At 40.4% G+C, this 25,334-nt stretch overlaps 1 protein-coding gene across 1 annotated transcript in view; it reads left to right on the top strand.

Moving 5' to 3' along the window:
* Nucleotides 1–25,334, top strand: part of dnah2 (dynein, axonemal, heavy chain 2) — a 67,018-nt gene that overhangs the window by 18,290 nt on the left and 23,394 nt on the right. The window contains exons 28-55 of the mRNA XM_075450887.1: nt 1,118–1,200; nt 2,217–2,397; nt 2,686–2,824; nt 3,063–3,280; nt 3,628–3,720; nt 3,857–3,982; nt 5,508–5,618; nt 5,752–5,946; nt 6,833–6,936; nt 7,496–7,685; nt 10,438–10,618; nt 10,791–10,918; nt 13,322–13,474; nt 14,149–14,274; nt 14,936–15,154; nt 15,366–15,483; nt 16,104–16,240; nt 18,136–18,273; nt 18,416–18,574; nt 18,815–18,967; nt 19,799–19,890; nt 20,087–20,282; nt 21,281–21,505; nt 21,708–21,812; nt 22,567–22,755; nt 22,919–23,004; nt 23,219–23,364; nt 23,481–23,630. Coding sequence (XP_075307002.1) covers nt 1,118–1,200; nt 2,217–2,397; nt 2,686–2,824; nt 3,063–3,280; nt 3,628–3,720; nt 3,857–3,982; nt 5,508–5,618; nt 5,752–5,946; nt 6,833–6,936; nt 7,496–7,685; nt 10,438–10,618; nt 10,791–10,918; nt 13,322–13,474; nt 14,149–14,274; nt 14,936–15,154; nt 15,366–15,483; nt 16,104–16,240; nt 18,136–18,273; nt 18,416–18,574; nt 18,815–18,967; nt 19,799–19,890; nt 20,087–20,282; nt 21,281–21,505; nt 21,708–21,812; nt 22,567–22,755; nt 22,919–23,004; nt 23,219–23,364; nt 23,481–23,630 — 4,141 coding nt within the window. The remainder of the gene's footprint in view (nt 1–1,117; nt 1,201–2,216; nt 2,398–2,685; nt 2,825–3,062; nt 3,281–3,627; nt 3,721–3,856; nt 3,983–5,507; nt 5,619–5,751; nt 5,947–6,832; nt 6,937–7,495; nt 7,686–10,437; nt 10,619–10,790; nt 10,919–13,321; nt 13,475–14,148; nt 14,275–14,935; nt 15,155–15,365; nt 15,484–16,103; nt 16,241–18,135; nt 18,274–18,415; nt 18,575–18,814; nt 18,968–19,798; nt 19,891–20,086; nt 20,283–21,280; nt 21,506–21,707; nt 21,813–22,566; nt 22,756–22,918; nt 23,005–23,218; nt 23,365–23,480; nt 23,631–25,334) is intronic.

The following is a 25,334-nucleotide window of genomic DNA, read 5'->3' as shown; positions in this document are numbered from 1 at the left end:
GATAACATCAACGAAAAGAAATGCATTTCGTTAGGTTGAAAATTAGGGGACATAACCTGATCTATAATGTAAATAATCTACATAATCCACACATTAAGTGTAAACTAGGCGTTACAGTCTCAGTATTGTATTTGTATCTTGGGTCTTTTTGGGTTTTTTTTTGGTAGGAATTTATTAAGGAAAGTGTTTCATAGAGTTTCTAAACTTCACCCTGATCGTCAACTCACAAAAATGCACACATTTTTAAGGGAGTCTGGGGACCTTCATTGGCACGCACTATGTGTAAAATATCGCTCACTGTTGTAACCCTTCATATCCTTGGTGGGGACTTCATATCCTCACTGTAGAATACAAAGGAGGAGTCCCCACTTTTCTGAAATGAGACACTCTGGCTGCATCGATATTTGATGCTTGCAGACTGTGGTTTGTGGAGTAAACCAAATGTACACATGAATGTGTTTTTTTTTTTTTTTTAAGGAAGTGCTATCTGTTGGTGACAGCAGCAATTACACCCCGGGTGAAAGGGAAAACCTTTTCTATGAGTCTCAGTAAACAGATATAGAGCGCACAAAATTACTGGAAGAAAGAGACATCTTCAGACTGAAGATTAATTTCAGTGAAAAAGTTGTCCTCCTTTCACCCTTTTGCAGGTCCCTCTTCTCATTGCACAGCAGCTTATCTCAGGAAAAGGTGTTTGAGTATTAGATTCTTTTCCACTTGCACTTGTCATCCGATGTTAAAATGTTCACTGCAAGCGTAATGGTCTTTGAGCCACAGGTGTGTTTATATCTATTCCAAGAATAGTTGCCAACAACCTCATCATGTCCCAGTCCCCCAAGGTAATCTGCAACAGTTTCTCCCAAGTGCTTCTTGACATGTTGTTGCCACAATTTGGATAAGTGCAAGCCTTTACCCCTCTTACGCTTTCAGTTGTCCAACTGTGTAATGTTACTTATAACCCCGGACAGTTCTATCTGCTCACATTCATACGTAGACTGTTTACTTCCTGCTACAACCCACCTCCCACAACATGTCAAAGTGGGTTCTTTTGTCCTTAAGGATCTGCTTTTTCAGAGTGTCGTCAGCCCCAACCCTAACCCTGCGTTTGATATTCCAGGGTCTGAACAACATTACCCAGACCTGGGAGGAAACATTCCTGGACATAGAGCCCTACAAAAATGAAGGCCACTTCCGGCTGAGGTGAGACGGCCAGTCTTTAATGCAGTGTTATTTACAGGTTATAACTGTATCCCATACAGAGATTTAAATTTCACTTTGAATCTATATGTCTTTACCTGCATCCCTTGAGCCCACAGTTATTTACTGTCATCCAGTCCGAGACATGTTCCCATTACTGGAACTATTTTCTGAGTGTAGAGAAGTTACAGTCAGTGAAAGTATGTTCCTGTACATTAAAAGGGAGCTGTGTTCACTTTTTTTCCCCACACTTTTTTGTTAGCATGTGCCTTTGAGTGTATTCTCGTCTGTGCAGCTTGGAGCAGAAGCAGATTAGTATTTGCCACTTCTACACACATTTGACTTGGGTCTGAATGTTGATTTAACACTTTACCACTGCACTCAATAGCCAGATTGGTTGTTTGACTGATTGAAAGAAGGCTTTAGTTTTTTCACAACATTAAAAAGGGAAAAAGATCCAGCATTTTGCATTCTTCTTGTCAACCTTCAAAGCACTTGCCACTTTTTCTCTGGCAATACTTTGAGCAAATATCAAGATAAGCAGCCAGTTTCTGCTGAGCATCGTACTAAGAGCGGTCTTAGAAATATGGATTCAGACAGCTGACATGAATTAAGACAGCCAGCAATAAAACTTTTGAACCAATTCTGTAAACTACTGGGCAGGGAGTAAGATTAACTTACCCCAGGATTCCACCAAATGCGGCTCATTAATGTCTCATCAGTGACAATCTGCCTCTGGTGTTACCCCTGGTGTCATATGAAGCCACGTGGAGACTGGAACAAAACCACATCCCTGACGAAATCATTGTCGAGCCTTGCTTAGTCGCTGCACTGAATAAAAACACAACACAATAAAGCTAAAAAAAAAAGATGGCATTTATTCCAGAAGGGATGCAAGTTTGTAATAAAAGTACAGGTTTACGTGATAAACATGGAATTTTTCACCACTAACATCTAATTCAAGCTAATGGTCACTGGTCACTGGTCATGTTTTCCCGCCCTCTCTCTTTCTCTTCCAGAGGCACTGAGGAAGTTTTCCAGACACTGGACGACAACCAGATTTTTTTATCTACAATGAAGGCATCGCGGTTTGTTAAAGCTTTTGAGACGGACGTGGATCGGTGGGAACGACAGCTGTCCCATGTGCTGGAAGTCATTGAAATGGTCCTTACTGTGCAACGCAACTGGATTTATTTGGAGGTACATGAATCACACACACACACTGAAATAGTACTAAATTCACGAGTTAGTGTTTCTTGTTGTTGTTGTTGTTTGATAACTACTGTGTCTGAATATTTAAGATAATGAAAATTGAAATGTATGTTTACCATATATTACTGTCTGCATGTAAAGGAAACGCATGTGGCTGAATGTGTTTTTTTTTTCTGCTTTTAAGCCATCTTGTATTGGCTTTTTCACTTATGTTTGTAGCCTGTCATAGAGTATGTCCTTCTTCTTTCTCTAATTTGATATTTTCCATCACTTCAGAACATTTTCCAAGGAAAGGATATCAGAGATCAGCTTCCTCATGAGTGTAAAGAGTTTGAAGGCATTAGTGCTAACTGGAAAACCATCATGGACCGTATGCACAAGAATAACAACGCCTTGAAGGGAACGCACCATCCCGGTATGACAACCTATTTGACGTTTCTTTAAAGAACCTCACTACACATTCGGACCCTAAAATAAATATTTGAAACGTGTCTCATATTTCATCTGCATCCTTCATGCTAGATGCAACTTTTAATTCAAAAAAAGATATGCAATGTAGATAGCAAGTAAACAGACAAAAGGCTTCTTAGTAATCCAATGACATTAAAAGATAATATTTTCAGCAGTCTATGACCAACTCATCCATGTTTCAGGCTTACTTGAGACGATGTCGGAGATGAGTGAGAGACTGGAGGAAATCCTGAAGGCCTTGGACATGTATCTCGAAACCAAGAGGCAGATCTTCCCGAGATTCTATTTCCTTTCCAATGATGATGTGCTGGAGATCTTGGGACAGTCACAGAACCCAGAAGCCATGCAGCCTCACTTGAAAAAGTGTTTTGACAACATCAAGAGCCTGAAAATTGTGAAGGCAGGAAACTTAGATAAAGCCCATAATAATCAGAAAACCACTCGCAGAGACATATTATGTGATCACTGCCCAGTGCTGCTATGATCGATAAGGAAATTGAACTTAGAAAATGAAATAATTCACTCTTATGTGACTGTTGTTTCTTTACCACAATCTCTTGGCTTTGACAGTTATTTTAATCTGTTAGGACTAATTGGATACAAAATACAAGAACGCCAAGATTTAGGCTGTGTTTCATGTATGGAAATTCATTCGTCAGGCGTGTACGGAAAGCTTTTTGATGCAAATTAGCGTAGATTAATGTTTGATAAACAAAGCTTCCACTGTGTTACGTTTGTATTTTATAGTTGGGCATTAAACGAAGAGCTGACGGGATGTTCTCTGCTGACGGAGAGTTTATTACTTTTCAAGCGGCAGTGCCACTGGACAAAGTCGTCGAGGTACAGCTTTAAAATTACATCAATTTCTTTTGGAGATGAATGTGACTGAGCTTATGATATTACTGGTGTTGATGAACACAGTACAACTAATAATTATAGGGGAATGTGCGCACCATTTTGCTTTGTGTGACTTTAGGTTTGGCTGTGTGATATCGAGAGGACGATGCGTAGCACACTGAAGATGTGTCTGAACGACTGCCTTGCCGCTCTGAAGAAGTTAACAGGCCCAAGAGACAAATGGGTTAGACAGTGGCCAGGACAGGTACGCTTATCTTTAGCTTTTCTCTCTTAAACTGCCCATCCTTCTTTTTTATCCTCAGACATATGATATCTTATTGGTTGAATGTCACTGATGCAGTGACATGATTGTGACTTATAGTTGACAGAGTGGATTTTAAAACCACTTTGTTATCTGCATCAATTATTTTGGTCTGTCCTCTGTGCAGAGCCTTGTATACGACACAGTACTTTTGCAATATCTTCCTTTACACTATAGAGTACCCTATCTTTCAGTTGTTAGGTCTTTGTGTGTCAGGGCATAATAAAAACTTGTCCTTACCTTACAATGATGTAAATGCACCCTCAGATGAACAATAACAGATGAAATTTGACACTTTGTCATTATTTATTTAACAAAAACTGAACCAAAATGAGAAGCAACGTGGGAAAAACTTAGAACACCCCTCCATTCAGTCATTTGTACAACTGCCAATGGCAGCCGTCACATCATTGCAGAAGAATTCTGGCCCACTCTTCTTTAAAGCATTGCTTCAGTGCTTTGAGGTTCTCATGTATACCTCTCTTATGGTCTTAAGCTTCTCCAAAAGCTTGAGGTCTGGCCTTTCTGACACCAAGGTTATTTTTTGTGCTTGGGATCATTGCACTGTTTCATGATCAAATCATGGCCGAGCTGAAGCAGTTGGACATATGGCCTCTCATTAAACTAGAATGCTTTGGTACACACAGGAGTTTATGGTCAACGCAATGCAAAGCCAAAACCATCATTCTTCCACCTCCACCCTGCTCAACAGTTGGTATGAGGTGTTTGGTTTTCATTTAACATGATGCTGCACACTAGGACCAGACATCTGGGGCATTGTTCCAGAAGTCTTGTGGTTTGTTCAGATAAATTCTACCATTTAACATGCTAACTGAGGTTTGAAGTGTCTGATATTTCAGTTTCACTGAGCATTGTACAGTCTGACCTTGGGGGGAATTTGCTGGATTGTCCACTCCAGGAAAGATTAGCAGCTTGAATGTTTTCCACTTGTGGATATTTTTTTTTTCACCGTAGAGTAATGAACTCCAAATAGTTTGATGAGCAGCAGCAGGTGCTTTTCTAAGGTCATGAATGTCGTTCTTGCTCACACACAACAAATTCGCAAACTGCCAAGCCTTCTGCTTTTATAGAGGTGCTCACACTTGCTTATGCTCAATTAATCCAGAGCATTTGTTTAGCAGCACCTGGCTCCTACATACTGTTTTAATTTCTTTGAAAGCAGTAAAGATGTGCTTTGTTTTTTTGCATGCTGGTTCTGCATCGTGTGCTATTTTTTTAGTAGTAGGTAAAGGTAAACACACAGTGTAATATGTAATTTAGTATTGTTCATCTGAAGTTGCACTTGCCGGATTTTTAGACCTTATGAGGACCAGATGGTTTTTACTATGTTCTGATATGCAAAACCTTTTAATGACAACAGGCTGTACTGATTTCATAGAATCACTGTAACTCCTCATTTAGCTTACAGATAAAGTTTTTTCCTGAATTTCTACTCTTCCTTTTTCAGATGATCATCACAGCCAGTCAGATCAAGTGGACCTCTGATATCACTAAATCCCTAATCATTGGCAAGGAAAGAGCTGACAAGTCCTCCCTGAAGTCAATGAAGAAAAAACAGGTTTTGTGTGAACTTGCCATCGGGATTTGCTGAGACACCCACATGTTCATCAAAATGTTTGTCTATTAAAGTCAAAGTTATTGATCAGGCTTCTGCTAAACTCTTCTGCATTTCCTGCTACTATTTTTGCCAGATCTCTATGCTTAAATGCTACTCAGAGATCATCCGTGACAATCTGCCCAAAGTCCTGCGTCTGAAGATCGTGGGACTTGTCACAATAGAAGTTCATGCTCGGGATGTCATTGATAAGCTTGCCAAGGCTGGATGCAATGATGTCAATGCCTTCGAATGGCTCTGCCAGCTGCGACTATACTGGGAGAAGGATAAGGTAAGATGGTAGGCAACCTGTGATAGGACACGTGGGTTTTCATTACTGTCCGAAACAGCTGTACTGAACGTTTCTTCCATGTTTCAGGCGCTCTTTAGATTTAGATTTCTTCATTTAGAGCTACTCTAAAACTACTTTATTACCTTCAAATTTTGAGTTTGGTTGGTCCAACAGCTCCCCTTGCCTGATTATTCAAACTGAGAGTGTGACTCTGCTGAAGGTCAGACACTAACGACTCAAATACTTCGCACAACCTAAACTAAAAAAAAACAGAATATCTTTTTTATAGATCATACAAACAAAGTTTAACCTTTAGTCTTGATGCGTAATATTGTAGAAAGCATGTTTTATATCTGATGCTCTCATTAGCTTATTTATTACACTTTTTAACATGAATAATATTGTCAAAAGGCCAAGTATCAGTCAAATAACTGCTAAATTATTTAGCTTGGTTTCAGATTGTTTGTTTATTTTTGTAGAGTATGAATTCAACAATAGTTACACTAGTTTGGTGTTTCCCTGAACAGGTTCACTGTCATAGGAAGTGGAAATCCAATTATCACCAGTGGCAGGTGGTACACAGAAAGGGAAAGAGTAAGAAATTATTGGAAAGATACATTTCATATCAATAGGAATTATAGTTAATAATCAGTGTAACACTGAGGTGTAATTAGACCAGCAGCTGCTGGTGTCTGCTAGTCTGGGGCGCCCACGTCAGATCAGCTGGATCCACCACCTGTACTGGCATTACACAGATTGTCCACATTATTAATCTACCTCTACTTACCATCTGAGGTCAGCAAGAGATCAGCTTAGTACTGCTGTGGTAAGTCAAACAGAGACCAAGACAACATGCATTTAACTTCTCCGTTTCATCTCCCCGCAGGAAGATAATGACTGCATTATCCGACAGACCAACACACATTTCAAGTATGGCTACGAGTACCTGGGTAACTCGGGACGCCTCGTCATCACCCCGCTCACTGACAGGTCATGATCAATTAGTGCATTATCTGATAGCAGTCAAGTTATTTTGTAAACATTCATTTCTTGATTTGTATTTTTGAATGTGTAATTGCAATGCTAGTTTTGATCTGGTGACACAAACATTCTCGAGACTGTGGACAGGTTCGTACTTTGATTAGGATCTCATTTATTAAAATGTGAACTGAATCCCACCGGAGCAGAAGGAAGATTGTAATAGTGTTTTACTTAAATATAACTGCTACATGACTCCTTTTTTCAAGTTAGTGTGTTTATTAATAGTTAATGTTAATGTTTGCTATAGTTTTGGTTCACTTTGGTTCGCTTTGCATACATTTACTTCTATGATCAGCATAAAGACCAGAGTCATGCCTTATATTTCTATTTTGTGTAGTTATAAAGCTAAACATATAACAGTTATGCAATCTTTTCCTTTAATTAAATTTTTTTTGTGCTGTATTTAGATTTTTTTCGTTGATATCGCTTAAATTCCCCAAAAATTCCAGTCTTGTTTGCATCCATACAGTGAGTGAAGTTAGTCATGTCAGTTGCTGCCTCTACCCAGGTGTTACATGACCTTGACCACAGCACTCCATCTCCACCGAGGAGGCTCTCCTAAAGGCCCTGCTGGTACGGGGAAGACAGAGACCGTTAAGGATTTGGGCAAAGCTCTGGGAACGTACGTCATCGTTGTCAACTGCTCTGAAGGACTGGATTACAAATCAATGGGACGCATGTACTCAGGCCTGGCACAGGTGGGGAGGATTTCAACCACAGCTACACTACCTCTGTGTACCTCATTGTTGGGTAAAACAGTGGTTTAAAGATGACATGAAAAGCATTTTGTATCATGTAAAAACACTGAAACAAGGCATTTATTTTTTTCTGGGCATTTAAAATGATAATAATGTCAACCCACATGTGAAGTGGTATATCGGTAGTTCTCATACATCGAGCACTATAAGTTGTTTATCAGATCCAGACGCATACCCGGGCGGATGTAAAAGCATTCAAGTGTACTTTATTTATTGCATTGTGTATTTTAAGTTAAAACACTATCTTTGAACTAAAACTTTGTCTGTGATAGGTAAGACGTTCGGTAACCTTTTTTGACTGGATCAGTTGATAATGCACATGTTTTTACCAAGTCCATGAATAAAACACATGGCAAAATGAATAATATCTTTGATACGGAAAAGCTGCATGCATACATTTTTTTTTTTTTTTTTTTTAAGGCTGGACAACGGTTAAAATTTTTAATCTAATTAATCACATGATTTCCCTGATTAATCGCATTTCCAAATCCAAAAATGAATTCAAAAGTAGTGTATAGCTTTTAGCATTTAGTTTTATTTTAAATGTGCTGCCATATACATGAAAGTGCCATAACATGTGTTGTGCAAACACACTTTTAACATCAGCATTTTTATGTAGTTTTTATGTAGAAGCCTCGCTCCACTGTCTGTTTCGTTAAATGACTTGCTGCTATCAGTTGTGTGTTTTGCCTTTAAGTGATATTTTAGACTGGAACTACTACGGTGAGAAGACAATTCAACTTGTCAGTGTTTACTGATGACTTTGGTTCTGTTGACCCCGCTGTCTGGAAAAACTTTAAAATGAAAATGGCCAAGTAAAAGTTCCGTACCCTTCTCCATGTTTGGTGGATATGCCAATTACTTTCTTTTCCGGTTCCGTAGTAGACAGCAACAGACTTTTACAAAATAAAATAAATAATAAAACCTGCGCTAATGCGCGATAAAATATTTATCGGCGTTAACAGCTCACTGGCATCAGGCATTTTTCCCAAGTCACTAAAGACAGCTGCCATTAAGCCACTCCTAAAGAAGAGAACTCTAGACACCTCTAGGATGAACAACTATAGACCTGTCTCTAATCTCTCTTTTATATCTAAGAGTATTGAGAAAGTTGTATTTAACCAGCTCAACGACTTTCTGAATGAAAGTGGAAGTCTTGATAACTTTCAATCAGGCTTCAGACGTCATCACAGCACTGAAACAGCTCTGGTCAAAGTGTTAAACAACATTAGGTTGAATACTGATTCTGGTAATGTTTCAGTCCTGGTTCTGTTGGACCTCAGCGCTGCGTTTGATACTGTAGATCACAGAATCCTGTTGCACAGGCTGGAAAACTGGGTTGGACTTTCTGGAGCGGTCCTTAACTGGTTCAGGTCCTACTTAGAAGGCCGGAGTTATTTTGTTACAATTGGCAGCTATGAATCTGAGCGAGTGGCCATGACTTGTGGAGTCCCCCAGGGGTCAATTCTTGGACCTCTTCTGTTTGACTTGTACATGCTCCCTTTGGGTCAGATATTGCAGAACTTTAACATCAATTATCACAGTTATGCAGACGATACACAACTTTAATGTGTCTCTGTCACCGGACGACTGCAGCCCAGCAGACGTACTGTGTCAGTGTCTGGAGGAAGTAAACACCTGGATGAGAGAGAATTTTCTACAATTAAATGAAGACAAAACTGAGATCATTCTGTTTGGGAGCAAAGAGAAGAGGGTCAGCGTTGGTAAATATCTTGAGACTCGGGACCTTACAATCACTGACCAAGTTCGTAACCTCAGAGTGTTGATAGACTCAGATCTGACTTTCAGCAGCCACATCAAAGCTGTCACCAAGGCAGCTTTTTACCACCTCAGAAACATCAACAGAATTAAAGGTTTCCTCTCCCAAAAAGACCAGGAGAAACTCATCCATGCATTCATCTCCAGTAGACTCCATTACTGTAATGCTCTTTTAACTGGACTTCCCAAAAAGAGCATTAAACATCTGCAGCTCATCCAGAACGCTGCTGCTAGAGTTTTAACCCGGACTAAGAGATCTGAACACATCACACCAGTTTTAAAATCTTTACACTGGCTTCCAGTCAGTCACAGAATAGATTATAAAAGTCTGCTGATGGTTTACAAATCCCAGAACGGTTTAGGCCCAAAATACATCTGTGATATCTTCAGAGAATATAAACCCAGCAGAGTTCTTATATCCAAGGACTCAGGTCAGCTGGTCCAGTCCAGAGTCCAGACTAAACATGGAGAAGCAGCATTTAGCTGTTATGCTGCAAATAAGTGGAACAAACTGCCAGTGGAGATTAAACTTTCACCAAATGTAGACATTTTTAAATCCAGGTTAAAGACATTTCTGTTCTCATGTGTCTGCATGCTATCTTTTAACTTATCTAGACTGTTGCTTGTTTTTAAATTAATTTAAATTATTTTATTTGTTTCTCTTTATATTCTTTTATGTATTTTAATGCTTCTTCCACTCCCTCCTGCAATGCTTTTATTTTATGTAAAGCACTTTGAATTGTTTTGTACATGAAATGTGCTATATAAATAAATTTGATTTGATTTGATTTGATAAATAATTAGCGTGTTAACGCGATAATAACGAGTTAACTCGCCCAGCCCTAATTTTTTTTTCTAGAATCTCACTTTTTAAATGTAATCTGTCAGTGTGTTTTTTTTCCGTCTCGAACAGACAGGAGCGTGGGGGTGCTTCGATGAGTTCAACCGTATCAACATTGAAGTGTTGTCAGTGGTCGCCCAGCAGATCCTTTCCATTCTTTCGGCCCTCTCAGCTGCAGAGCCTTGGTTCCATTTTGGAGGACTGAACATACGTCTCGTTCCAACATGTGGCATCTTTATCACCATGAATCCTGGTACATCAGAATAGCTGTGCAAATGTAGTCATAGTCAAAGCACTTTATGTCACCAAATGTTTGAGATTAATCTGCATAACAAGAATAGACAAAAGAGAAGAGATCAATACTGTATTGCAAAGTTAGAGACATTTTGGAATACATTGATAAATTCCTCTGTGTTTTACTCAAGGGTATGCTGGTCGCACTGAGCTTCCTGACAACCTCAAGTCCATGTTCAGACCCATCTCCATGGTGGTGCCGGATTCTACTCTAATTGCTGAAATCCTGCTGTTTGGAGAGGGCTTCGACAACTGCAAGGTGCTGACACTGGATGGACATTTTGTACTGACTGTGTGTTGTTCAGTGCAACTTTCCCCTAATGTGAGACGGCCGGTTGCTGGTTGTAGGTGTGACAGTTGGAAACAATCTTGTGATTTCTCTGTTTATTTATCAGCAGAGACTTAATTGGGAGTCCCAAGTTAGGGTTACAGGACAACTTCATTTATCATAGGAAGTGTTATTCACTGGACTGTGAGATGAAAACTGTTCACAGTGTATTGATTGTCAATAGTCCTGTGGCAAAATGAAGGCTAAGGTGGAGTAACTGTCTGAACTCAGTGCTGTTCTCCTGTCTGTCTCTCAGGAAGTGACACACAAACTACCAGGTGATGTGTCAGTAAGGATCGATTCACACTTTTTTAGTCGGCCTGGGTCATTTTATTTCAAAGTGTGTGAAATCACTTGGTCAGTGGCAAAGTAGATGACTGTGCCCTCCCAGTTTGGAAATAGCACAGAGAGTACCAGTCAGATTGCTGTGTGATGCTCACATCTGTTTATAAAGTCAAAGAGATAAGAGATGATTCTCTTTGTTTGTTCTGTAGAAGATCGTTTCTAAAGCTGAGCAGTGAGCTAGTTACTAAATCTGCAGCAGGTGGAGCTGAGCTACAGTTACCTTGGCCTCTGACTATGAGATAACCTCTTTTCAACTGTATATATCCTACCTCTCAGCAGCAAGGTTGTGTCTTTATCTCAGTTTCAACCAATTCTGACTATATCTGGATTTTTTACCCTGTACACAGTTCTGAATACACACTGATTTTAAGTTTATCTTGCTTCATCGTAACAGCTTGCTTCATCGTAACAGCTTTAATGAAACATCCTAACTTGTTTTTGTTCAGGCAAAATGAGATTGCGTTCTGATCATGATCTAAATAAATCTAAAATGGATTTGATCATTGCTTGTTTTACTAAAGTAGTTTGTGACCACAACATTTAACACACCTGTGACTATGTGCTTAGATTTAACCCGACACAGGATGATCATTCGAATGGGGGTGACAGAGATAGTGAGCATTTAACCCATTTAGGCCTAAGACGCCTGGAAAAGAATGCCTGTAAAACCTATGGGCGATTTCAGAAAGACCCCCTAAAACCTGAAGTTTTTCTGGAAATTCAGCAATTGTGTCAACGCCTACTAAATGATTGATTTCTCAGCCTCTGTAGTAGATAGAAACAAAATTCAAAAGGTATTTGAGAGCTTACACCTGTGGCTTTCTTTGGAAATTGAGTTTATTTACATACACCTTCACGAAAATAGAAAATGTAAAAAGTAAAGTGCAGGAACAGCACTATTTTCAATTAAAAAAACAGTAATAAAATAAAATAAAAAGTAAAGTAAACAGCGCTATTTTCAATTAGAAAACAATAATAAAATTAAATTAAATTAAATTTCATTTTATATTTAAATTATTTATTTATCTATTTATTTTATCGCCAGTAATCTCTTCGTACTGGCAGCACAAGGAGTCCCATGCCTATACACATTCCAATAAACGTTTTCATCTCCGGCACAGTTACGTGTGACCACCTTGCCATCTTTGCTCGAGCTGGAGTCTGAAGTAGCTGGTCACTGTATCCATTCGTCTCGGAAACGAGATGCGCCCAAAGCTCCTCAGTAAAAATATGATTAAATGCCTGCAACGGTGTGGCATCTGCAGGTAAAGGACGACTTTCACCCCTGGTGTGCGGTTGAAATCTCTCCGTCGATTACGGTGGTAATTCTCAGTCTTCCACTCACATTCAAACCCTTCAAAATCATCCTCAAACATATGTGCTGGCCATAAATCTCCATCAATTGGGTCAGCACGTTCTTCAGCATCATCAAAGCCAAGAAACTCCTCACAATCACTCCCATCTGAAATGTCTTCCCACTGAAAGTCCTCCGTGCTTGGTTCGATGAAACTTAACTTAACTTTTTTTTTTTTTTCTCTATGTAACTTAACATCAAAACAATGACACGAGGAACATGACGACACTCTCACGTGTCTATTATAATGCATTTAATTGGCGCAGAGGTCAATAATTGGTGCAAAACAACCTTATACATGAAAAAAGACGTGTACGCTTTCCCGGCCTTAAAGGTAGAATAACGCAACAGCGCCCCCGGCTTTAAAGGTAGAAATGCGAATGCTTTCCCGGCCTCAATGGGTTAATGGGCAGGATTGACACAGAGTGATGAGAGGACGGGATGATGATCTGTGGAATTCTGAGCAGAATGTGTTTACAAAGATCTGAACACTTACCATGAACTACATTGACTTGAACTTGACTTTGCTAACAGGCTTATTTCTACTGTAAATTGTAATAAATTGTAATCTTTCTTCCCCTTTTCTCTCTCTCTCTCTCTCTGTGTCTTTGTTGCTTCCTTCATTGTGCTTATAGCTTCTGGCTAAAAAGGTTTTCACACTGTACTCTCTGGCAGTGCAACAGCTATCTAAACAGGACCACTATGACTTTGGCCTTCGGGCTCTCACCTCTTTGCTTCGCTATGCTGGAAGGAAGCGCCGCTCTTCTCCCAATTTTCCTGATGAGGAGGTAGGTCCCATTTTCCCTTTTACTGTCTCTCTCTTGTTTAACACACAAATATCAACACGAATGAAAGTACTAGACGGTGTTCATATATTCCTAGAAGGGATTAAAATCTTCACAGTTTTTTTAGGTTTTTCATAAAAGCAATTGTCAGGTGTCCATATGAAGACTGAAACAGGTTTGTACTGCTTCCTTCTTGTTCTTCCTGTTTAAATGAACTATTAAGATATTACTTTCTCATATTCTTCCAATGTGTCTGAATGGGGACAAATCCACTGTAACAGCCCAAGTCATTTAGATGAAGTAGGCATCTCTCAAAGATGGTCTTTTAAATGTGACGTTGCTGTTACATCACTCAGCAGTTTAACATATTGCAACCTGGGGCTTCTAAAACTTGAGAGTTTTCTGGAAAACTTCAAAGTTATTGAACAAAAACTTTCACTTTTCAGCCTCAGCCAGGTTAAACCTTCCTAAATTGTAACTTACTGTCCTTTGCCTGATGATTATTTAAATATTTTTTACAAAATGATCAAAATAGTCTATTTTGATAAAACCACTCATGTGTGACGTCAGGTCCTATTAATTAATCAATGACTCTGGAGGATCTTTAACTTCCTTCCTCAGTTCAACTAAGCGATCCTGAATCATGAATGACTCCGCCTTTGCATCTTTGCTCTCAGATCCTTCTAATGGCTATGAAGGACATGAACATTGCTAAGCTGACTGCCACTGACCTCCCACTGTTCAATGGGATCACCCAGGACTTGTTCCCTGCTGTGGAAACACCCATTATAGACAATTGCAAGGTAAGTTGATTAAGGCAAGTGGGTTGAGATTAGCATTCTTGTAGAATCGTGATGTTTGATGTGATTGCATGACATTGTTTCCTCTTGCTTTTATATGCAAAGCAACCAGAAGATCATTTTCTCAGCAAGTAAACCAAAAGACTGCTTCCAGACAAAATCATAGCTGGAGTATATGCTACCTGAGTATCTTCAGTAAAGTTGTATAGGTCTCATTGATTAGGCTGGAATTCCTCTTTGCTTTATCTCATAGAATTGGTTTCAGTCATCTGTTCTGATAGCCTCCTCAGGTCATTCATTTTGTTTTCCATGTGAAGAGGAGACACCTTTCTGTTTCCACCCTTCCTGCTCTATGGCCCAACCCACTTCATCATTTCTTTGTGTACATTAATTGAGTTAGATGTGTTGAATTGTCAAACTGCTGCATGAATACAGCAACATTAACGCTAAGTCTGTCACATTGAACACATATTAAACTATGGTAATGCTTACAATAAGAATAAGTACAATAAGTAGAATAAAACAGCGAAAGACAGTTATTGGTCAACGAAGAATTCCTAAGCCAACTTACCCTGGAACATTATGATCAGGGGACTCTTCATTTTCACTAATTACGGCATCACCAAACACTTGACTGTTTTCTTCTGCTGTTCTTTGATTGCAGTTAAAGGACGCCATAGAGGTGGAGCTTCGGCAGAGCAGTTTGCAGGTGACTCCTTTTGCAATGACCAAAGTCATCCAACTTTATGAGACCAAAAACTCTCGACACTCGTCCATGCTGGTGGGCAAGACAGGGAGTGCTAAGAGTGTTACCTGGAGGACTCTGCAGAAAACTCTCACTGCCCTGCACCACAAGAAAGAGCCGGGCTTTCAGCTGGTTCAGGTGTGTGTGGAAGGAAAAGAAGACTGTGTTGTATTTCGCCCAATAATATTGCTTTAATCCAGATGAATTATTATTTTTTTATTTACAGAAAGATGTTCCATTCAAATCATCTGTTTTTAATTTGAAACATAGCTGACCAGCTGTAATTATGAGCTGGAGCTGTTATGCCCTTGTTGTTGTCCTTTGTGCCTCTGCGCCTGTCGCACAACAGGTGTATCCTCTGAACCCGAAGTCAATGAGCCTGGGAGAGCTGTATGGAGAAAATGACCTTTCTACTAATGAGTGGACTGATGGAGCGCTGTCCTCCCTCATGAGATCAGCTTGTGCAGGTACCACTATCCAAATGAATAAATGAATGAATAAATAGATAAGCACACCCTGAAGGGATGATCGTACCTCTGCCCATATACACTCCATTGTCATGCCTCGACTCCATGTGAAGTGGATCTACATTTATGTACTGCCAAAGGCCATTCTTTCAGTTATGCTGCTGCAGCCGCTTGCTTGGGATTTACTGATTTCCAAGCAGATATGGATTCCACTTATCATGATGGCAGCAGACCCACAGTAATCTATTTGCCCTCATTGTAATCCTTCTTTTAAATTCTAACTTAACAAGCAAAAACCCTGGGCAGAAAAGTGAGATGGACGGCCACTGGCCCTTTTTCGGCATGCTTTTAGGTTTTATTAAAGTTATCAGGAGAGTGCTTGCATACAGCACTTGCTTTGTTTATTTGTGTGTGTGTGTGTGTGTGTGTGTGTGTGTGTGTGTGTGTGTGTGTGTGTGTGTGTGCGTGCATGTATCATACTTAAGTCGTTTTTTGAGGCATAAATCTCCAAGTTGAAAGTCATTGTTTATCTATTTTTTTTGTCTTAAAAATGCATCAGGCACAATGTTGAATTTGAAACTATATGAGTTTTTCACGCATGTCATCCCTCCACCTTTAAGATGAGAAGCCAGATGAGAAGTGGATTGTGTTCGATGGGCCTGTTGACACACTGTGGATTGAGAGTATGAACTCTGTTATGGATGACAACAAGGTGCTCACACTCATAAATGGAGAGAGAATCTCCATGCCCGAGCAGGTGAGAACTGAGTAGGAAACCACAAAAAGGTCCACAAACCACATTCTGACTTCATGAGATGAAAAGCGCAGACGATGATAGTAGCAAAACAGCATGTAATGGCTCCATTCTATTTGAGTGATCCAGGGAATAGACAATGGGCCTCATGCAAGAAGCGTTCGTACGCACAGATTTGTTCTTAAATCGTCCGTACGAGTGATTTAAGAGAATTTGCGCATTCACCAATCTTTTCGTATTTTACGTTTTCTTTCAGGTACGAACAGAATTTACGAGTGATCCAGAGCTGTCGTAGGAGTTTCGTAAAATAGTCCGCTGTTATTCAAATCACGTTTGCTTGACTAATGGATTGTATATTTAATTACTTTGAAGAAAACATAAATAAATATATACATTATACCCAACAATGATGCTGACATTATTCTGTTTGACTTCAAATATGCACTAATCGAAGGTTAATTTGAATCTGTATATAACGGGAAGCGTAACCAGCGGCTGACTTGCGACTTTTGGATGCCTCAGCGCGTCAGGCTCTTGGAAGAGAGCGTGTGGAGACAGACGAATGGCTGAGATCGCGATTCAGATTGCCAAGGACTGTGCTGCTGCAAATATGCAGCTTAATTGCTAGAGCCACAACTCCAGAGAGAAACACGCCGATCAAACCCAATTCCACCACACGTCCAGGACCTCACCACCCTTGGATTTTTGGCCACGGGAACCTTTCAGAGGGAGATTGGAGACAGATCGGGGGTGTCCCAGTCCTCTGTGAGTCGTGCGCTCCCCTTGGTCATCAAAGCTCTCATCAGTTTATCAACCATGGTACATCAAATTCCCATAAACCGCTGTCCAACAAGTGCAAATTAAGAGGGACTTTCATGCCGTGGCTGGACTGCCAATCATAATTGGAGCACGAGACATATACGCATCAAAACACCCGTGCCGTTGTGGAGCGCACTGCTGAAGGCCAGGTGGGTGTGTCTCGATACAGCTGGGGGGCAAAATAGCCCAGAGGAGGCATGCCAGATTTGCGCAATATTGCCATGAACGAGGGTCTCCTACAACCTGAACCAGCCCAGGCAGACAAGAAGCTGTGGTGCCAGAAGACCCCCCTCATGGACCACCCCATCAAAGTGCCATCATGATGAGGCAACAACTGATTGCACGGCTTTAGTTGCAGTCATCGATCGCCTGCCCATGGCAAGACGTTTTTTTTTAAGCCATTTTCATATCAAACCATTTATTTTTTTATTTCGCTGACATGGTATTAACAGCACTCGTAATTGCTTCCAATTTCTTCACTTTAGCAGGTCCCGTCCACTGCTGACACTGCTAAAAATGACAGATTTTCCTTTTTGGATCTCTGAAAGCAGAACTTTAATCTCAGAGCCCGTATTCTCAGCACTCAACACTTCCTGGCACAGGAGAGAGGAAGCACAGCCTTATATGGTATCATTTAGGGCGTGGAGTATGCAAATCTACTATCCTCGTGCACGTGAACTTAAGATACGCACAGGTGTGATTCATCATTTACGCAGGTCGTTTACACACTTTTTCCGAAGTTAAGAGCGCTTGTTGAATCTGACGTGGCGTGTTCGTACGAGACCTTCTTACGAAAAAAGTAAGAGAAATTTAGAATAAAAATACGAAAATGTTCTTGCATGAGGCCCAATGACTGCAATTTCTCTTGCTCAGTGTCAACTGAAAGTTCTTCAAAGGAAACAAACTGTGGCTTTGTGGAATCTGTCCAAAGAAATCAGACAATGAAAAGTACAGAAACAGGAAGGGATTAGTTGAATAAAGCCTACAAAACTATTGAGCTAAAGAAAACAATTGTTTCCTCCAGACACTGTGACAATGACTATGAGAGTGTATGAGTTATATAGATTGTTTTGTCATAGGTGTCGCTTCTGTTTGAAGTGGAGAACCTGGCACAGGCCTCTCCAGCTACAGTGTCTCGCTGTGGAATGGTCTACAATGATTACACTGATCTTGGATGGAAGCCTTTTGTTCAGTCCTGGCTGGACAAGCGACACAAAGTACAGTAAAGTCACTTGTATTATGTCATAGTCTTCTTTTAAGAGCATACTTATTCCAGAAACACGGGACGATTTGTTCTTTTCTGGCACTGTTCTATCCAGATTTGTTGACCTAACCCTCTGTGTGTTTATTTCGCAATAGGCTGAAGTGGAGCATTTAAAGCCTTTGTTGGAGAAATATTTAGAGAGCACACTGAACTTTAAGAAGACCAACTGTAAGGAGCTGATCCCCGTCACTGAACTCAACAGCGTCGCCTCTCTGTGCCGCCTTTATGACTCCCTGGCTACACCCAAAAGTGGGGTATGTGAAGTGCAGTCTTTCACCTCTTTTTCAAGTCGCAGTCCCATTTACTTGTGATTCATTGATATCATTGAGGTCTGGCCCTCCTTGACAATGAGGTCACAACACAACCATATGGTAAAGATAACATTCAAAAATAGCTTAAGACTTTTCTATCTGTTACGTCCAGCACAAGATATTGTCACCATGTAAGCAATTTCAATGTGATAAGGAACAGAGTCATTGTTTCTGTTTCTTCAGGTGAATACTTCAGACACAGAAAACTTGGGTAGAGTTGTTGAACTCTGGTTCATCTTTTCCCTCATCTGGTCCATCTGTGCCTCTGTTGACGAGGTCGGACGCAAAAAGATGGACAAGTTCCTGCGAGAGTTTGACAGCACCTTCCCCGCCAGGGTTTGTTGTGCATGTTGTTTGTTTGCAAATCGGTCACATACAAGTTGATTTTATTCTTTTCTGAAAGAAATATAGAAATAACATAAGCCGTTTATGTATCCTTAGCAGCTACAGGGTAGTCTGTCCATATAAGTAAGGTTCTATATATTCTAGATGGCTGCCAAAGCTTATTGTCATTTGAAATCCTGACAAGAAGATTCCTGTCACATTCTTGTCGCTGGTGATTGCTTGGTGTCAGGCACCATTATCATTGTCTGTCTCAGCCAGCTTACACATATAAGTCCTTCATGTCTGCACTCATTCAGCACCTTTCAATCTCAAGTAGGATCTCCAAAGAAAAAACCTGCTCTGCTGCCATTTTTGCGTGAACAGGTGCTGTGAAACAAGGGCATCACTCGTGAAACACTTTTTACAGCCAAAGATCTAACCGCCAACGTAGTGAATGGTGGATCACCCACTCACGTGATTTAAAAAATGTGATTTGTTGGTATTTGTCTTCAAAATTTCATGACACTACAAGAGTTTCGAAAGTTAGAGTCTCAGCTAAGCTGATTTTCTGCCACATTACTCTTTAACTTCCACACAGAGACGCCTGTTTTTGAGCAATCATTGCGCTCAGCATTCAACCTCAACATTCAGCATTAAAGCATTCAGCAATAAAATGATGCATCGATTGGTTAAAGACTTGCAAGCCTGGTTCGATATATCTTTGTTGTTGTTGTTTTTTTACTTTACAGGAATAATACCCATCACACCTCCCACCCTCGATAAGCAAAACTGTATCATTGCAGGAAGCTAAAATCACTGAAGTTTTTATCTAAACTCTTTCAGGACACAATTTATGAGTACTATGTGGACCCAAAGAATAAGACCTGGGCTTCTTTTGAAGATAAGCTGCCTAAAGGCTGGTGCTACAATGCTACGTGAGTATGCTTGTGGTCCTCTGTACCTTAAGTCAGCTGTTGTAAGCATGCATGTCGAAGCATGTTGGTGTTTTATCCATTACACTCACAAATTCAGTAGGTTTGCTTCACTTTTTAATTAGATATGTGATGTCAGATGTAACTTTATGTCATATACCATCAGTATCTACACTACAGCTGTATCTCTGTCCTGCAGCTCTCCATTCTATAAGATTATGGTTCCTACGGTGGACACAGTTCGCTATAACTTATTGGTTAAGGCTCTGGTGTTGAGTCAGTACCCAGTACTGCTCACTGGGCCAGTGGGCACTGGCAAAACCTCTGTGGCGCAGAGTGTCCTGCAGGGGCTGGATAATAAGTGGGCCGCCCTCACTATCAACATGTCTTCACAGGTTAGTGAACTCCTCGTCTGCCATTTACAGTTTTTACTGGCAGATGCGCAGGCTGCAGTAACAAACACCTCACCCACATATTGTGATCCACCATCACTGACAGCATGCGATGCTTCACATGCACCCACCTTAACATGGCTGATTGCAGGTATTAAGGAGTGATCATGCCTGTTTGCGTGTGTGTGTGTGTGTGTGTGTGTGTGTGTGTGTGTGTGTGTGCATCTGCCTCCCATCTACCAAATAGTTGTTAATAGGCTCCATATCAGCTTCACTAGAATTTTAGTAAAAGTCATGCATTACTCTGAGACCCCACTGTTGGCCACATTATTACCATGCATCTCTCATGAAGGGCTACAAGAGAGCATGAAATGATGGCGGTACTCATCTCCACCACACATCTGCACAGCTATCATCATTTTTAGTGTGCACCCTCTTTCCCTCCTTCTTAACATCTGTCACTGTTAGCGCCCATCTTTCCCAGGCTTGTTCAAGAGAGCTTCTAACCTGACACCCCTTCCCTTCCATTTTAATTTATATTAAAGTGAGCTTCCTCAGTATGGGCAAATATGCACAAACACATGTTTAATTAAACCCAAGAAATAGCTTTTCAATGCAAATTAAAACGCAAATACTGATTGGGAAACGATGCACTCATTTATTTTTTTTTTTTTTGGAGCATTGTCATATCATTGCACAACAGTGTATGTTCTGTATATTCAGTCGGCTTTTGAGATTGATTGATTTTGCTGCATAAACAAATGTTGTGTTTTCTCAGTATAAACACACCTTTTTAACCTCTCACCTGTTGGCAGCTCTCGTCCCAGGAGCACATCAGGTGCTCTCTGCTGTCAGCCAAATCTAACGATATTACCAGCCGGCACAGCGTCTTCTGGTGGCAAAAGAAGCAACGCCATATTGTCGATGTGTTTTTAATATTGTTTTAGAAAACAAGAGAAATATTTTCGAGCTTTTTTTTTTTTTTTAATGTCTCCGTCCAGACGACTTCCGCTAACATCCAGGCCATCGTAGAGAGCCGAACGGAAAAGAGAACCAAAGGCGTGTTTGTGCCAGCGGGTGGGAAGAAGCTGCTGTGCTTTCTAGATGATTTCAACATGCCAGCCCATGACCTTTTTGGGTCCCAGCCACCGCTGGAGCTGCTGCGCTTCTGGATTGACTACGGCTTCTGGTATGACCGCCAGAAACAGACCCTGAAGTTTGTGAAGGTGAGAGAAAAAATGTTGCTGAAAACAGGAGCAGAATCCGTGTCGGAATGTCTGAGATTTGACATTTTTCCTGATTTTTTTTAGTTTCCTGCGTAAAGTCACCTCTAAACTGTGTGAATATTGCAGTTCTGTTTAATTTTACGGGCGTGTGTGTTACTGTCAAACTGTCCGTTTTCTGTTTTTTGTGGTGCATCTACATCAGGACATGTTCCTGCTGGCATCCATGGGACCTCCTGGTGGAGGAAGGACTCAGATCTCTGCCCGCTTACAGAGTCGATTCAACCTCATCAATATGACCTTTCCAAATGTAAGTCATGCTCTGTATATTTACTCTCCTCTCTACAAATAGAAAAGGGTGAACAACTCTTCAGATTTTTAGATGGTGGTGTTTACAAAAGCAGACTGAATGGTTTCAGCAAGCTTGTTTTTCATTTTCTGTCTCATACCTCCTACTGTTACCCAACTGATTCTGTTTGTTATAGCAATATCTTTAAATTGTCAGGTGGGTTATTATCTCCTGTTCACCATTCATCAACCACTTTCCGATGTCTGATTATAGTTTTACTGACGCAAAATTACACTCTTTTCAAGTTCCCAACAGAGACAAAATCTGTTTGAATTAGATTTGTTTTATTATATTTGACATATTTGTTCTTTCCTTGCTTTTAACGTGCATTGTTCATTTCCTGCCCGACCACTCTCTGTTTTCATTAGTTTTCGATTTCCTTTGTGACTCTATAGCACTCATGGTTTTCAGTGACTGTTGTCCCCTCCTCCGTGCCTTTCTCATCCCGTCTGTCGTCTCTGTTGCCGCAGAAGAACATACATTTGCTTTGGAAAATGGCTTCAGCCGGTTGGCATTCAACATGTAAACACTTGACTTTGAGTTTCTTTTCCTCTTGTCGAGTTGAAGTGGGAAACACGAAATGGAATTGTTACTTTCCATTTTCTTATTTTCTCCGAAGCACTGCAGAAAGTCATCGTGTTTTATTAACATGCCGCTACGAAGGGGTTCAGGAGATGTTCCAAGCTTGATTAAATGTATTTTTCTCTTTATGCAGGAGTCCCAGATCAAGTGCATCTACAGTACAATGATCAACCAAAAGCTGCAGGGGTTTAAGGAGGAGGTGAAGCCCATTGGAAAGACTTTGACTCAGGCCACCTTAGACCTGTATTATGCTGTCACTGCTTCTTTTCTTCCCACTCCTGCCAAGATACACTACCTCTTCAACCTCAGAGACATCTCCAAGGTACGGAAAGAGCAAACAGTATGAGACAATAAACTCACCGAAGCCAACATTGGAAATTCAAGAGTTTGGCATCATTTAGCTTTGATGAGTAACTTCAAAGTAACTTGAAATGATCACTTTATGTCTTATCTGTCTTTTTTCTTTTTTTTTTAACTTCCTCTAGGTGTTTCAAGGTCTGCTAAGAGCTCACCCAGACTTCCATGAAACTCAAAATGATATCACAAGACTATGGATCCATGAGTGCTTTAGGTAACCAAATACAAATTTTTTCACCTCATCTTACTGTCATATAGCATGCTTAGAGCTATGGTAAGTACATATATACATATCTATCATACATACATGTTTTCTTCTATATACAGATAGATGGATTGAATGTTTTTTACTCTGCTTGTATGTATGTACAGGTGCTTCCGTCTTGCAGAGTGTCTAATATTCTGGTAAAATCATTGGTTGATTTCAGGGTTTTTTCAGATCGGCTTATAAATCACAGTGACATGAGTGCCTTCGTTGCTTTGCTGGAGGAAAAACTGGCCTCAGTATTTGACCTCAGCTTCTGCAACATCTGTCCAAACAAACAGCCACCAATATTCGGTATTTGCATTTACTGTAGTCAGACATACATCCACTCAGCGATGCATCGCATTAAGCCTGCATCGCATTAATGAGCGTAAAATACTCCCACAGATAGTTTACCATTCTGTATTTATCTTTACATGGGTCAGGTGATTTCCTGAATGATGCCTCTGTCTATGAGGACCTACAGGACATGAAGGTTCTGAAGAAGTACATGGAGACGCAGCTCGAGGATTACAACCTGATGCCTGGAGTAGTTCCCATGAGCCTTGTGCTCTTCCGAGACGCCATCGAACACAGTATATCTGAACACAAAACTCACTTCCACACATGCTCTTGCTCACGCAGTTAAACCCAAATTGGAAGGCAAAGTTTGATTTATAGTCATAATTTGACTCGTATTTTTCCTGGAAATGAACATGAACATCTGAACAACGAGGTTGAAATTGAAATTCTATTTCAATGTCTTTCCTACTTTATTAAAAAAAGAATGCCATGGCCACATTTTTCATATCTACTCTTAGTAATCAGTGGAAAAGGCAGACTTTGCTATTACAGCACTAATATTGTTCTTGTAATCACTAACAGGCTTCTCTCCACTCAGATTTTGGGCCAATCTCTTACTTCAATGATTTTCCAGGTCTTTGAGGTTGGATGATTTCCTTGCCATCTCTCTGGGCTTTGTTTTTTCCTCCACTAATTCTTATCAGGATGAACATCTGGACTGTGTCCTGAGAATCTCCAAGTAGTAATGCTACTTTCTGATAACAATTTCTCGGCCACTTTGTCTGAAATTTCCCGATTATTCCCTTATTGGAAGGTAACAGACACTCCAACAGATGCTACTCAGGGCTGTCTCTGTAAATATGAACAAAGGAGGACTCACATCCTTGGCAGAGGCGTGCAGAAGCTTGCATAATAACACAGGCAAAAGATGCTGGTCATCAATTCTGTGATTCGATGGAGCTGCTTAGACACAGGACTTGGCAACGTCATCGGTGTGATTAATTGGATGACGGGAGAATAATGCTTTTGGTTTTGTTTACTTTCTTATTGCTCCTTAGTTTTAGCCAGTGGAACAGGCAATCTCATCCAAGTAAAGGGCATCATGATAAAAGAGGGTGATATTAAGGTTCTAGAGATAAACATCTGGCAGTCTGGAGGAAAACTTTGGCCATCGGCAGCATTGCCCAAATAATAAATGGCCTTAAGCATACAGCCAAAGTGGTCAAGAATCGAAAGACAGTATCACATGAAAAATGTATTTCCTGAATCCCATCCAGAATCCAGCATCTGTGGAGGGAACTGAGTTATGTCAAGGGAGGCCTCCAACCCCACAGACCAGAGGCCAGATGCATAAAAAAGTTTTAAGACTAAAACTGTATGTGGGTACATTGGTAAAAAATGAGCACATGGATCATTTTCAGCAGTTTGACAAAGTTGTGCTTGCATACAGTTCTCTTTTGTCATTCTCAGTCAGTGCGTAACTATACACACGTACATGATCCTCACTTCCATTCCCTTTTTTCATTCTTTCTGAATGGATGGACAGTCCCCTAATTATTCTTCTGCATATAGAAATATTGTGTGCACAAAAACTAAACGAGCATGATCATGAAAAAAAACAGCAAAGAGGTGCGGTTTTATCATTATAAAGCTGAGACATGCATCAATCAGATGGAGAGAATTAATCTGTTGGTCTCAGGACTCTTTTCTTGAAAAGAATAAACAGAAGTCAGAGGAAAGGACCAAGGACAAGAAGAAAAAAATGATTGGGTTTAAAAAATAGACGGGATTGGGGCTATGGGCAGAGGGCTGGCAACTTTTGCTTAATTTTCACATAAACCCAGTGCCTCTACAGTGTAGAGTTTATCGTGAAGGAGGTGGGAGACGGATACAAATGGAGCATGGTTTATTGGCTGTTTTCTAAAGTCTTTTTGGCCTCCTATTAAAACCTCATTAGCAAGGTCTTCCACAGCCATTAATCAGGACCATGATGCACA

This window comes from Odontesthes bonariensis, chromosome 19 (assembly GCF_027942865.1).
Source record: "Odontesthes bonariensis isolate fOdoBon6 chromosome 19, fOdoBon6.hap1, whole genome shotgun sequence".
NCBI classification, from domain to species: Eukaryota; Metazoa; Chordata; class Actinopteri; order Atheriniformes; family Atherinopsidae; genus Odontesthes; species Odontesthes bonariensis.
The sequence above is the reverse complement of the archived record's forward strand: the minus strand, read 5'-3'. Positions and strand labels throughout refer to the sequence as shown.